The sequence below is a fragment of the Caretta caretta genome, chromosome 2 (genome assembly GCF_965140235.1).
Source record: "Caretta caretta isolate rCarCar2 chromosome 2, rCarCar1.hap1, whole genome shotgun sequence".
Taxonomy (NCBI): domain Eukaryota; kingdom Metazoa; phylum Chordata; order Testudines; family Cheloniidae; genus Caretta; species Caretta caretta.
In genome coordinates this window covers 239,851,108-239,865,790 of record NC_134207.1, presented here as the reverse complement: position 1 = coordinate 239,865,790, position 14,683 = coordinate 239,851,108, and the positions used below count along the sequence as shown (strand labels likewise).

At 42.5% G+C, this 14,683-nt stretch overlaps 1 protein-coding gene across 11 annotated transcripts in view; it reads right to left on the bottom strand.

Annotated features, from left to right (window-relative positions):
- Positions 1 to 324: 324 nt before the first annotated feature.
- Positions 325 to 14,683, bottom strand: part of SVIL (supervillin) — a 223,248-nt gene continuing 208,889 nt past the window's right edge. For all 11 annotated transcript variants that reach the window (XM_075125959.1, XM_075125960.1, XM_075125958.1 and 8 more), the window contains 5 exons: positions 14,408 to 14,563; positions 13,110 to 13,253; positions 3,362 to 3,483; positions 2,171 to 2,326; positions 325 to 2,019 (listed from right to left, as the gene is read on the bottom strand). In XM_075125959.1, coding sequence (XP_074982060.1) covers positions 1,933 to 2,019; positions 2,171 to 2,326; positions 3,362 to 3,483; positions 13,110 to 13,253; positions 14,408 to 14,563 — 665 coding nt within the window. In that variant the 3' untranslated portion in view covers positions 325 to 1,932. The remainder of the gene's footprint in view (positions 2,020 to 2,170; positions 2,327 to 3,361; positions 3,484 to 13,109; positions 13,254 to 14,407; positions 14,564 to 14,683) is intronic.

Sequence of the window (14,683 nt, the reverse complement as noted above, 5' to 3'; positions counted from 1 at the left end):
TGAAAGAAAAAGTGTTTACAGGGATTGGAAATATTGGCAGTATTTCCCCTATTATTTCTAACTCTTCACAGACACCAGTAACAAAAGAAAATATACCATTTAAAAAAAATCCTTTTGCTGAAATAACTGCACATCTGTTGAATGCAACTTAACATGGTACTCATGCCAGAGATGGGAAAAAAATATTTTAGACTTTAAAAAAAAAAGGTGTGCATTAATTTAAAACTTTTCACTGATCTGCCAGAGTACTTACAAAGCCTATTCTTTTGAAAGCACGTGGATAATCAGATTTTGTATGGAGGTTTGACAAAACATACATCCCACTACACTCAAGATCCACTTTATTTCCCTGTGGTCACAGTCAGGTCAAGAGCAGCAAATTAACAAAAATACAAAGTCACTTGGCACTGATAGGTAACAAAAGGTGTTTTCCCTTTATAAGTAGAAAGGAGATTTCCAGTGGCTACAGTCTACAAGGCAAGCTTTCTGGGGTCACAGGATGTAGTATTTGAAAGGTACAATGATATTGCAAAGGTAACAGTAGCAATCCTTACAGAAATTCAAAGTCAGAGATAGCAACTACCTGAAAATAAAGATTCAAGCAATGACAGAATCTGAAACCTGACTAAACAGTTGCTTGGCCAAACTAATGCAAATGGCCATGTTTTCAGTTCTATCACTTTCTTTGAGAATGAAAATACAGTTAACATTCAATACCATGTTAATTTTGTTTCAAGAGCTTTACTCACCATGATTCATATTCTTGATAGGTTTTCAATCGGCCAAACATTTTACATCAAGTATAAAAAAGGGGCAATTGACAATAATTCAATAGTTATAGAATTGTTTCAAGAGGTAGCACTAGTTAAGACTGTTGTACAGTCTAATTTTATCTTTGTATAATCATCTTAAATTTCTCTGTATTATCTGCCACTCTTAAATCATAACACTGTACAAATCATCTAAATGCCTCAGGTTACAAACATTTCAAATGTAAATACAATATTATGGAACATTTTTATATGCTAGCAAAAGGTATGTGTGTAAATAATTACTAGCCAGAGCATTACTAGGAGTTTATTCTGAAGCTTTTACTTTAAGCTCTTATATCATGAAAGATGTTTAATCTTTACAACGTTTATTAGAAACTGAGATGTTTTTATTTCTACCATTATAAAAGTAATATAGGAGACCGTTCTAAACCATCTTCAAAATGCAGACCAATCTTGTTTGTATATAAACTGTACACAAAAACAAGGCACTATACATTTTTGGATATTGAAATATAAAGGTTGATTTGCATAGTTTCTAAAGAAACCCATGCCATAAATACAAATGCTTTGTTTAGTTTAGCACCTGAAGCAGCATTGAAAATAATTCATTACCTATTGCAAAGAGAAACTTTTCAGAATGCATAAGATATATATAGGTGGTACAGCTAATTCAGTATAAGCAACTGCCATCCAACTACCTTTCTGTAGAGATTTTTTTTTTACATGAAAGTCTTGAAAGTGAATACATATTGCATTGTTAAATACATACTTGTTCTATGTGTTTATATAAATATAAATTCTTTGTAATCCACAAACTAACAAAATAACACTTTACAAAGAGAACATCTTCAAAAAAACCACATGGCAAGTACTATATATAGCCAAAGGATTGTTGCAGTCGTAGCTTGAGAAACTACTGTTTAAGTGCACAGGAGAGCAAAGTTTAAACACATTACCCTTGGAGTTGAACCAAAGTTTCCAAAGAGTTCTCTTGCACATTTACAATATTACACAACTCAAGATCAGGCAGTATCTAAAAATTTAAGATCTCTAATTTCTTTTTTGAACACTAATCCAGAGCAATTCATTTTGCTAATTCCAAGGTGTTGAAAGTGACGCTACAGATCCCTCTGGTACTATCACTAAGCGATAACATTACTTAGAAAAGTCCTTTTGCCTTTTTCACGTTAACTTGCTTCCAAGAGGGCAGTGCATTGTACTCGTCTCTCGTCATCTCTAAGGCGGCCTGAATTTAAGACAAAAAGACACATCACTATAGGAAAGTAATTTACTAAACTCAAAGTGCTCACCAATTGAGTAGTGAAACTGTCACAAGAGTGTGTGGGAATGATTCAATACATGCATGTACACAAAAAATGTACCCTCCACCCTCTTACCTCAAAGTCTTCATCTGAAAGATAAATTTCAAGTTTCAGTGGATCAACTCCCTCAGGTAGAGGCCTAGCTAAAAGATCTGCTAGTGGATACACAGTTTTGCACAACTTGGCTAACACATCCTCTACAAGGATTATCTGATTAGAAACTTCAGCATCCTGGAGGAGAGAGAGGAATAAAAGGAGAGTTTAGAAACATGCTACTGAAATCAGCAATTGCTGATTTTAAATACAGCCTACTACAGAGCTGGTACCAATTCTGCCCTAGCTGGGGATGGTTAGCTGGCCCCTGTATTTTAGAAGCAGACTATGCACATTTGGTGTTAGCCCAGTTCTTTGGCTGGAACAATCTGCTACTATAAAATATTTGTATTTAAGAACACGAGGGCACTCCTCTTCCTTAAGAAACCCCATTTCACCCATTTTTTTACTCCTGCCACCACATTTTGACGAAGGAGGAAGACTTGCAGAAGACTCCTGGAGATAGCCAGTGTCCCTTCTTGGCCATAGTTTACACTTAAAAACATCCTGCATCTGAGTTTCTTAAAGTAGTCACATGGGCTGGAATTAACTTCGTTTTCCTGAAGGGGAAACTGATGCAGAGGCCCAAAGAAATCCCTGTAGAATGGCACTTTGACATGCTAGTATGGAGATTCTGATTTGAATTACATAAACAAAAACATACTGCTGTCTGTTTTGTTCAGTTACACTGAGACTCTTCCAGGTGGGCCATCGCCACCAAAGACAATGCGATATTTTGTATGAAAACAGACAATATTCCAGTCCATGGCTTCAAAGAAAACAGGAGCCTGCCTTGTTGGGAGACAGAGCTTAATCAAGGTTTTGTGCAGCTCAGAGGTGGCACCCCTATTTTATCTTACTAGTTTTTAGGTAGGATTCAATGTTGAGAATCAAGTTAAGAATCTTTTAATTCCACTTCAGTCTTCAAAGAATGAAACATTTACTAGAATGTATGAAAATCTGTAACTCATTGAAAATATCTATCGTGCACTTATCAAAATTCAGCCATGTAACGATACTTATTTCTTCCAGATTCCTGAAGTCCATTATTTAGGTTAATCCTCTGGAGTTTGGGACTTCCCAGCAGAAAACGTGCAGGCCGGTACTAACAATATCAAACAGAAAAATACAAGCGCAGCAACAGGAAACAATTGCAGTAGAAGGTTTGTTTACCATTTCTGTGATCTCAGCTATGTCTTCTCTGTGTTCCCAGCTAGGGAACATATTGGTGAACGTCAGGGGTTCAAGACCAGCATGAATTAGGTAGGATTTGGGAGGCTTCTTTACGTTTTTTCCTATAACATCCAAAATACAAAACCAGAGGTGTTGTAAAACACGAATTATCTTGCAGACTCTGTCACTCTACATTACCAGGTAAAATTTTAGCAAGGCCCTTCATCTAGACCAGAGGTTCTCAAACTGTGGTCCGCGGACCACCAGTGGTCCGCAAGCTCCATTCAGGTGGTCTGCGGATAGTTCCCTCTAAGGTACACGCCTGGGTGGCCGCACACAAGAAAACAAATGGCCACCCACCTAATTAATGGAGCCGCGCAGGCAGGGCTCCCCAAGGCCACCATCTCACCTTACATGTGTGTCTTCTCCAGGGTCCAGGCACCTAATTAGCTTGGAATTTGGGACGTGCAGGGCTGCAGCAGCCAGAGAAAGAGGTGACTTTCCCCAGCACCAGGGCTGCGGCTGCCGGGGAGAGACCTTCCCTCCTCCCAGTCTCAACTCAGGGGCTGCCGCGGCGGGGGAGAGATGGTACTTCCATTGCATTAGAAAGGTAATACTACTGATATTAAAATATGAATTGCGTATTTTTATTTGTAGAACAAAAAAAACAATTATTATTTTTTTTTCATATAGCACTTTTATCCAAAGCACTCTACAATAGATAGCTAACGGTACAAAACAACATTTGGAAAGATCATTAAGTGTTCTGCCAAGACCCTCAACAATTTTCAAGTGGTCCACAAAAAAAAAAAAAAAAAGTTTGAGAACCACTGATCTAGACCAGCATTTCTCAAATGCGGCCACCATGGGGCTTTTCTTGTAGCCACAACCTCCTGGGCTGTGATGGGGGCGGGAGTGGGGGAAGAAACACAAAGCAGCAGCCCCTCCTCCAAGGCTGCCGGTAGTGCTTGGGCCATGCCCCCCTCTGGAGACACAAAAGCTGGAGGAGCAGGCAGCCAGTGAGTTCTGCACTTTCTCGGGGACGGTGGGGTCAGGCTTCAGCCCTGGGGTGGCGGGCTCTAGCCACAAGGCTTCGGGTTCCATTCCCTGGCTGCACAGTGACGGACTCTGGCCCCAAGCTCACCACCCCCCATCGCCCCAGCCCCCACTGCCTCTGTACCCACCTTCCCATTCAGGGGATAATTTAACCCAGGCTTGCTGGGGCTGAGTTACTCTGTTGTGACTAATAATTTGGACATGTATATGTGCATTTTTCTCCCCCTACAATTAAGTAAGTATTTTCGGACAAATTGTCAGAGTGGCCACACGCAAGAGTTGGTGGCCACACTCTGAGACCAACAAAAATGTATTGTGAGAACCCCGATCTAGACTTTATTAAACAAACTTTCTTTTGCGCATCAGAGCAACTTTAAAAAGGTGTATTTTTCAATATTCTAAAAGTGTGCCTATCATGTCATCTCCGGGCATATGTACAAATCCAAATACGTAGCTTACTACTGAAAAAGAACAAAACAAAATGGACTCCTCTCCTAACGTGCACAATATAAGCCTTCCCTACCCTATGCCCAATCCACCAACCTGCAAAAAAGCCTGAATGGAAAGATGAATTTGCATAATTTTACCAAAAGAAGGGAATTCCAGAACAGTGTCCTGCATTGGAAAATGTCAGCAGCATGCAAAATTCAAGTATGGAGACCTTGGTGAGAACATCTCAGCTGCCCACAATGTCACTGCAGTACGTGGGGAATGCAAGGTGGTAATGGTGGTTAGAAGCTAAAACATACAGGCCTTTAGAAAGCAATACAAACACCTGGAACGGTACCTAGAAGTGAACAGGAAATCACTGCAGTCTATGCAGCACTCATAATATGTTCCCTATGGCCAGCTGGACCACTGCAATTTGCTGTAGTTGGAACTTACCAAGGATCTTCAAAGGATGCCCTGCACACCATACAGAACACTGTAATAATCCTACCTGGAGGTCAGAAAGATATGCCCATAGATAATGTCTGCAGTTATTACACCAAGTGCAGAGGAAAAAAGGAACTCTTGGCTAGCTTAGTGCATAGCAATGAGGGACCCACAAGTGCTCCTAGATAGTGAATACTCCTGAAGAAGGGTGGACAAACATCCTTAAAATGGAGACAGGCATAATTTCTCAAAACAGCCTCATCCCATTTTATCTGGAGCCTCATCCAGCTCACAATACTCCAAGTCTCTATCTCAGGTAGGCAACTCATGGGTTAGATGAAATGATGACAGAGCAGCTTGTCATTGGCTTAAACCACCTTGCCGTGTCCTCTAGCAGCCTCCCATAGACACTGAGCATGAGGAATGACAACAGAACCTTGCAAGAGGACACACTTAAGCTATTACCAAGCATTCTAGGATCTCATAGGACAAAGCACCAATCCAGGATCAAGAATGATCCTGTCTATTGCACTCACTGTCTGGACTTAAAAATGTGTGTGGTTCATGGTAATAAAAGCAGCAGGCGGATCTAGAAGAGTCAGCATGGATACCTAAACTTCATCTGTTACTAGAAAGTCAGTCGTGGAAACTAATGCCAGCTTCACACTATACCTACACGTAAACCAGCCAGACAGGGATCAATGAAATCTGAGGAGTCCAGACACTGCCAGAATTGTCTCTTAACCACTGTGACCCAAGAACCACATAATGTCAACTGACAAGGGGGAGCAGAGGGGTTGCAGAAATCTCATAAGACTGGTGTGTACATGCTAGTCTACCAAAGAATGCCACGAGAGGTCTCAAATGAAAGCCAGTGTGTCAGCTGGGTCATTAATGTTGCTGTAAATTCCACGTATAAATACAATGTAAGCAGTACTGGGCAAATTGGTTGAAATTATCGTAAAGAATAAAATTTTCAGACACATAGATGAACATAATTTGTTGGAAAATAGTCAACATGGTTTTTGTAAAGGGAAATCATGCCTCACCAATCTACTACAATTCTTTGAGGGGGTCAACAAGCACGTGGACAAAGGAGATCCAGTGGATATAGTGTATTTAGAATTTCAGAAAGGCTTTGACAAGGTCCCTCGCCAAAGGCGCTTAAGCAAAATAAGCAGTCATGGGATAAGAGGGAAGTTTCTCTCATGGATTGGTAACTGGTTAAAAGATAGGAAACAAACTATAGGAATAAATGGTCAGTTTTCAGAATGAAGAGAGGTAAATAGGGGCATCCCCCAGGGATCTGTACTGGGCCCAGTCCTATTTAACATATTCATAAACGATCTGGAAAAAGGGGTAAACAGTGAGGTGGCAAAATTTGCAGATGATACAAAATTACTCAAGATAGTTAAGTCCCACGCAGACTGCAAAGAGCTACAAAAGGATCTCACAAAACTGGGTGACTGGGCAACAAAATGGCAGATGAAATTTAATGTTGATAAATGCAAAAGTAATGCACAATGGAAAACATAATCCTAACTATACATATACAATGATGGGGTCTAAATGAGCTGTTACCACTTAAGAAAGAGATCTTGGAGTCATTGTGGATAGTTCTCTGAAAACATCCACGCAATGTGCAGCGGCAGTCAAAAAAGCAAACAGAACGTTAGGAATCATCAAGAAAGGGATAGATAAGAAGACAGAAAATATCGTATTGCCTCTATATAAATCCATGATATGCCCACACCTTGAATACTGCGCGTAGATGTGGTGGCCCCATCTAAAAAAAGATATATTGGAATTGGAAAATGTTCAGAAAAGATCAACAAAAATGATTAGGGTTATAGAGCGGCTTCTGTATGAGGAGAGATTAATAAGACTGGGACTTTTCAGCTAGGAAAAGAGGTGACTAAGGGGTATATGATAGAGGTCTATAAACTCATGAGTGGTATAGAGAAAGTAAATAAGGAAGCGTTATTTACTCCTTCTCATAATACAAGAACAAGGGGCCACCAAATGAAATTAATAGGTAGCAGGTTTAAAACAAACAAAGGAAGTATTTTTTCACGCAACGCACAGTCAACCTCTGGAACTCCTCGCCAGAGGGTGTTGTGAAGGCCAATACTATAACGGGGTTCAAAAGGAAGCTAGATAGATTCATGGAAGATAGGTCCATCAATGGCTATTAGCCAGGATGAGCAGGAATGGTGTCCCTAGCCTATGTTTGCCAGAAGCTGGGATTGGGTGACAGGGCATGGATCACTTCATGATAACCTGTCTGTTCATTCCCTTTGAGGCACCTGCCACTGGCCACTGTCAGAGGACAGGATACTGGCACTTGATGGATCTTTGGTCTGGCCTAGTATGGCCGTTCTTACCCTGAAAATGTGGTTTTCATGTCTGTATCATGGTATTAAGCAACAGCAAAGGTGCAAAACAGGTTTTCCTCCAGACGAGGTGAGGTAAGGTAAGCAATGTGTCTCTGTTGGGATGTAAATTAAGCATTGTAAGCTAACACAATGGATGCCCATATACACATGAACTCAAACTTTAAGGAAGAGATGTGAAGTCAACAGGGAAGGAGCACACTGGGAAAAAAACAATCTAAAAGGGAGGAGGAGAGGGGGGTTATTCTGGCTAAAAGTAAAGACTAAAGGGTATATCTAGGAGGCAAATAATGAACTTTGGGGGTATATCTAGGAGGCAAATAAGACACAGCCTCATCCTGCACCTAGGAAGTAAATGGAACGCGCATTTGTATTCATAAAAATGGGCTCTCAAGCAGCCTTGGTTGAAAATGCTGCAGAGGACTTTGGGTGAGATAAATTTCTTTAGACAGGTAAACTTGTCAGTTAGGCTAGTGTGTTATGATTTTATTTCATTTGTTTCCAATCTTCCTACTCACCATCATTTGAATCTTTGATGACAAACTTACTCTTGTTTACATTGTAAATATATCCAAGTGTGATATTAAGCAAAATGCTAATCCTGAATTGACTCTTAGAAGTTGGTGTGTTCTGTTCCTTTGGGAACCTGGCAGTTCTGCGAGAAGTCAGCATAGAATTATAGATATCAGGGTTGGAAGGGACCTCAGGAGGTCATCTAGTCCAACCCACTGCTCAAAGCAGGACCAATCCCCAATTAAATCATCCCAGCCAGGGCTTTATCAAGCCTGATCTTAAGAACTTCAAAGGAAGGAGATTCCACCACCTCCCTAGGTAACGCATTCCAATGTTTCACCACCCTCCTACTGAAAAAGCTTTTCCTAATATCCAACCTAAACCTCCCCCACTGCAACTTGAGACCATTACTCCTCATTCTGTCATCTGCTACCACTGAGAACAGTCTAGATCCATCCTCTTTGGAACCCCCTTTCAGGTAGTTGAAAGCAGCTATGAAATCCCCCCTCATTCTTCTTTTCCGCAGACTAAACAATCCCAGTTCCCTCAGCCTCTCCTCATAAGTCATGTGTTCCAGTCCCCTAATAATTTTTGTTGCCCTCCGCTGGACGCTTTCCAATTTTTCCACATCCTTCTTGTAGTGTGGGGCCCAAAACTGGACACAGTACTCCAGATGAGGCCTCACCAATGTCGAATAGAGGGGAACTATCACATCCCTCGATCTGCTGCAATGCCTCTACTTATACAGCCCAAAATGCCATTGGCCTTCTTCATATCCAGCTTCTCGTCCACTGTAACCCCTAGGTCCTTTTCTGCAGAACTGCTGCCTAGCCATTCGGCCCCTAGTCTGTAGCGGTAAATGGGATTCTTCTGTCCTAAGTGCAGGACTCTACACTTGTCCTTGTTGAACCTCATCAGATTTCTTTTGGCCCAATCCTCCAATTTGTCTAGGGCCCTCTGTATCCTATCCCTACCCTCCAGCATATCTATCTCTCCTCCCAGTTTAGTGTCATCTGCAAACTTGCTGAGGGTGCAATCCAAGCCATCCTCCAGATCATTAATGAAGATATTGAACAAAACCGGACACAGAACCGACCCTTGGGGCACTCCACTTGATACCGGCTGCCAACTAGACAAGGAGCCATTGATCACTACCCGTTGAGCCTGATGATCTTGCCAGCTTTCTGTCCACCTTATAGTCCATTCATCCAGCCCATACTTTAACTTGCTGGCAAGAATACTGTGGGAGACCGTGTCAAAAGCTTTGCTAAAGTCAAGGAATAACATGTCCACTGCTTTCCCCTCATCCACAGAGCCAGTTATCTCATCATAGAAGGTAATTAGATGAGTCAGGCATGACTTGCCCTTGATGAATTCATGCTGACTGTTCCTGATCACTTTCCTCTCCTCTAAGTGCTTCAGAATTGATTCCTTGAGGACCTGCTCCATGATTTTTCCAGGGACTGAGGTGAGGCTGATTGGCCTGTAGTTCCCTGGATCCTCCTCCTTCCCTTTTTAAAAGATGGGCACTACATTAGCCTAAGGGGCTGGATATCACAGGGGAACATTTCAAAAGAACTCAGAGACTGGGGTGCACCTACTGTTATGAAGGAACTGCAAGGAAAAGCTACGGCTGGCATAGCCCAGAGGAGAGTGTTTGGGTGGCTAACAGGCTGGTGGTGTTAGGAAGCTGACACCCAGATAAGCACAAGGAAGACTCTGTCCTCACACTAGAGGCAGGGGGTGGTAACAAGGTGACTCACAGTCCTGGGTACCCAGAGAACCATCACAACCACTTTCTCAATAATTCTGCAAACTGTGAGCACTCCATGTTTTGTTTGAGGTCAAACATGTGGTTGCAAACAGATTAGAAAAAATTTACTCGCATGAAACAGACTAATCTACAGAGCTCTAATCTCAAGTATCCCAATGAACAAATTAGCAACAAATCAGAATCCTTCAACTACACAATTTAGACAAGGGATTTATCATCTGAATCTTTGTTTTACTTTTAATCCTCCTGTTCCACAATCGCACTGCGGAAACTGCTTGAATTTGCCATATAATACTACGACAGCGATTTGAAACTCTGCAATTTGCAAAATTTGTCAGCCTAGTCTACACAGTAAGCAACACAGTTCAGTGATACTAGTGGAGGAGTATAGGAAGGGTTGGTTGTGCCAGATAACACTCTAATATCGGCTTAGCCATCTGGTAGGACAATTTAATTTTTGAGTGGAGAAACATTTTCATCATTTCAGGTAATGAAGTGAACTCTGCTCTCTACTCAAGCTAGTTTGCCTTTCTTATGCAAGAATATGAACTGCAACACACACTCTCTCTCCCCTATGCTGGAGCTCAGTGCTCCAAAGCAGTCTGCTGATTTATCAGACAAAGCCTCAGAAAGTTTCAAGAAAATCTGAGAGGTTAGATAAAGATATTTGTGCACAAATGAAGCAGCGCATGCTGCTAGGAATATTCAAGCTGTTATCCAAGGATACAAACCAAAGTACTTCATATAATCTTGTAGTTTGAATGCTGGCTGTAAGCCAAAAAAAAATAAATAAAAAAAAATAAAACACACTTAAATTCTTCTGATTACCCACTCAACTAGATCCTTCTTGCCATTATCTCTTAGTTTTAGGATAACTGCAGTATTTATATTTCTTGCTATTTAAGTGTGCCATCTTATTAGGGCAATGAAAGACCAGCACTAGTTAACCCATGAAAGATTAATTCCTGTAAAGTTTTCAGCATATCTGACAGGAGAATCACCCACAGGCCCAAGAGGCTAACAAACCAGTAGATCATCATAGTGAAAGGGTACCTGCTCCCACTGAGACTATAGCCACAAACCTAGCTCCTCCTCCTTCACAGTGATTGAGATCACCCTGGGATTCAGACCGATTTTGGCAGGGGAAGTGCATAGGTAAAATATTAGGATTTTAATGGTGGAAAACTTGCTACATCAACAGCACAAATAGCTCTTGCAGAACTATACCACACCTGGAAAGGGAGCAAAGGGAGCTTTCAACTCCAAAGCAACCGCAGCTGAAAAATCATAGCCAGCAGAGCTACTGCACTTAGCGAAGCAATTAATCTGTTTGTGACACATAATCCCAAGCACAGACCACCGAGGAATCATAGAAGCTCTCATCCTACTTTGCATTCAAATACGGGGGAACAGAGAGGCAGAAAATCCAAACCACTGCAGACAGCATTTGCCACCCTGCTACCATTACAGCCACTGAAATTCAAGAAGTCCTGAGGCATGTTCAAGTCGCAACCTGCCCCCCGCTCTTTGATGAAAGCCAGGTGGGAAAAAAGTTTCCATTAACATGAGGCTGTATTGCCTAGCAGCTGGAGCACTGGACTGTGTCTCAGGAGACCTGGGTTCTATTCAAGACTCTTCCATTGGCCTGGACACTGCATTTCTGTGCCTCAGCTGTAAAATGGGGATAATGATACTGACCTCCTTGGTAAAGTGCTCTGAGATCTACAGATGGAAAACGCTACGTAAGAGTTAGGTGGTATTGTCACCAACATGTCCTTCAGAATCTCAGAAATGCAATAGCCTTCCCAGTCCTCAAAAAACCAGCATGTGATGCACAAGGGCCTTCCCAACTACTGCTCCATCTTTAACCTCTAATTCCTACTCCAACTGGAAACAACTCAAGGCCAACATGTGAAAAAAAAATCTGCCAACATCCTGGATGTACATCAGTGCTCCAGTGGCACAGGAAGAGGACCTCTGCATAGCCATGGATACACGTCATGTTTCAATGCTCAGCTTTTCGGTGACTTTCCACACTCAGCCACAAGGTGCTACTGATCCATTTAGGTGACACAACAGGAGTAGACGGTACAGTATCATAATGACAATCATTCCTCTCCTACCAGACCCAGAGAGCAGTGATCGGTCACTGGCACCTTCTTCCCCAAGGGCCCACATACGTGGAGTTCAACATGTATTCCTCCCCCCGTTCCAGCTCCTTCACACTCTTCAGCATATGAGCGAGACCCCTGGAGAAGCTGGAAGGTGCCACTGATTCAGCTGCCAACAATACATGAGTTGGACAGGTCATTTACTGCAGCTGAAAGCAATGCCATCGAGGATCCACAGTGCCACAAGAGATCAGCACTTTACTTGTAATTGGGAAGGGGGGCATTAGGGGCTGGTGGTCCCGGCGGGGAGTGGCGGGGGGGCGGCCAGGGGACAAGGAACAGGGGGTGTTGGATGGGTCGGGAGTTTGGAGGAGGCGGGGGCCAGGCTGTTTGGGGAGGCATAGCCTTCCCTACCTAGCCCTCCATACAGTTCCGGAACCCGATGCGGCCCTCAGGCCAAAACGTTTGCCCACCCCTGCTCTAACTTGTGCAGATCATATCTGGTCGTCTCCTTTGTGAGGCAGGCCACTGTGAGCACATCACCCCATGCTTTGCTCCCTACACGAGCTCCCAGTGTTAGTTCAAAGCCATCAACAAATCATAACCCAGTTACATCAGCAATTGCATCTCCAACCATTCCTTTGGGACAATACACTTTACAAAACCCAGGACAAAGTACATTAGAGCTGGAGCCGCAGCACTCAGCATTAAAGGGGGTTCTATAACAGCATGAATTTCCAGAGATCAAACTAATCCACCATCTGCCCAATTTCCTCTTTGAGGAAGTACACTCACATTACAAGCAAGATGATTTAAATATAGTAAAACATTGCTTCCCAAACAGAGGCCTCTAATCCTGATGGTAGTATTGGGGAAAAGAATAGACAAATTCCTTAAAGTTTACTAGGGACCTCACCTTGCCAATTTATTTTACCTGGGGAGCACTTAAATACTCTGGTGATCGTTACTATAGAAGCCTTAAAATAGTCAGGATCAACACTGGCACAAAGTAGCTTTCTTATTACCTTTGCAGTATTGGAGTACTGTCTCCATGGCACATTTCCTGTCTGTAGCCCATCGGATTCGAGCTGATCCAGTTATTTTGTTTTCTACAGGCCACCAGCCTTGCCAAAGATACACTTCATGGTGATTGTCAACAAGGAAGAGTGCTAAAGAAGAACCAGAGAAGAACCAAAAATACCAGAGATTTAGTCAGCATATGTTTTACTGGGTTTATTCATAAGATAAACTGCATAGCCTTGACTAAAATCAGCCTATTTTGGTTGGACAGATGAGACTCATCTTAGAGTCCACCAGTGTCATTTGTTATCTAACCACAGAGATTTCTGTAAACCCAGGAAGCAAGGGGCTGAGCTCTGGTTCCCCACAGGAAACGGTGTGCTCTCTTAAGTAATAGTTTGTGTACAAATATGTTTAATTTGTTTTAAGCATCTGCAAAGTGGAAATTTCAATCTTTTGTTGCTAAAGGTTGAACCCCTCCTGGTTTTATGCACACTGAAGCACTACTGCTATTAATTAAATCTGAACAGACCCATGCTTTACACCTGGGAGAATTCTGAGTCACTGAGCAATGCAGAATTTGTGCAGAATTAATGTTCTGTGCAGAATTTCCTTTTTCTCTTCAGAGCCCAGCTTCCCAGCTTGCAAATACAGGACACTGCTGGGGTGGAGGGGGAGCTGGAGGGTTCTGGGCAGCTGCAGGTGGGCCCTGGGGGGAGAAGGTGTAGGTGTCTGGCCTGGGGGGTGCCCCAAGGCTGGACGCTGGGTGGGAGTGATGTGGATGTCTGGCTTGCGGGGGCCCCACAGCTGGGCTCTTGGGGGAGAGAGGGCATGGGAGTCTGGTCCCGCAACTGGGCTTTGTGAGGGATGCAGAGAAACAGGAACTGGGTTGTCGCAGGGGTTTCTTTAACCTTCTACTCCTGGGGGAGTCTAGTGCTGAAAGGTACTTTGAAATAAATCACCAAAATAACTGAAACTGGCGTGATCATCCAATGTTATTTTGATAAAATATGAAGAATTTTAACAAATTGTGCGCAGACATTTTAGGTGCAGAATTCCCCCAGAAGTAATGCTTACTGCGTCCCAGAGCAAAGCAGCATTGCATTATGCCTTTTCCCTCCCTACTTGCTTGTTGCATGAATACTTTTATAGGTCACCATTGTTCAATAACTCCTGTCAGTATGTTTCCCTACTTACATGTTAGAATAACTTTATACTAGGGGTCTCTGTATTTGGGACACTTATTCATGGGTATCATAGCGGGGATCAGTGCAGTATTTACGTCAATAGTCTGCTTCTGTACCTGGCTGCGGGGCAGTGTAGAGATCCTCCTGCAGGAATGGCATGGAATTGACAACAGTGGGATCTCTTGCAGGATATATATATTCAGTGGCTGAGAAGTCTCCTGATGAACTGCTGAGGATGAACAAGCGGGGGGTGAAGTTAAACTTTCCAGGATCTAATAAAACAAAAACCAAAAATGTTTAGTACAACAGGACAGTTAATTTGAAAAGCTGTATTTATGCTTGCTACATTACACTTTGGCTTTTAAATAATCAGGAAAGGAGACTGGCAATGG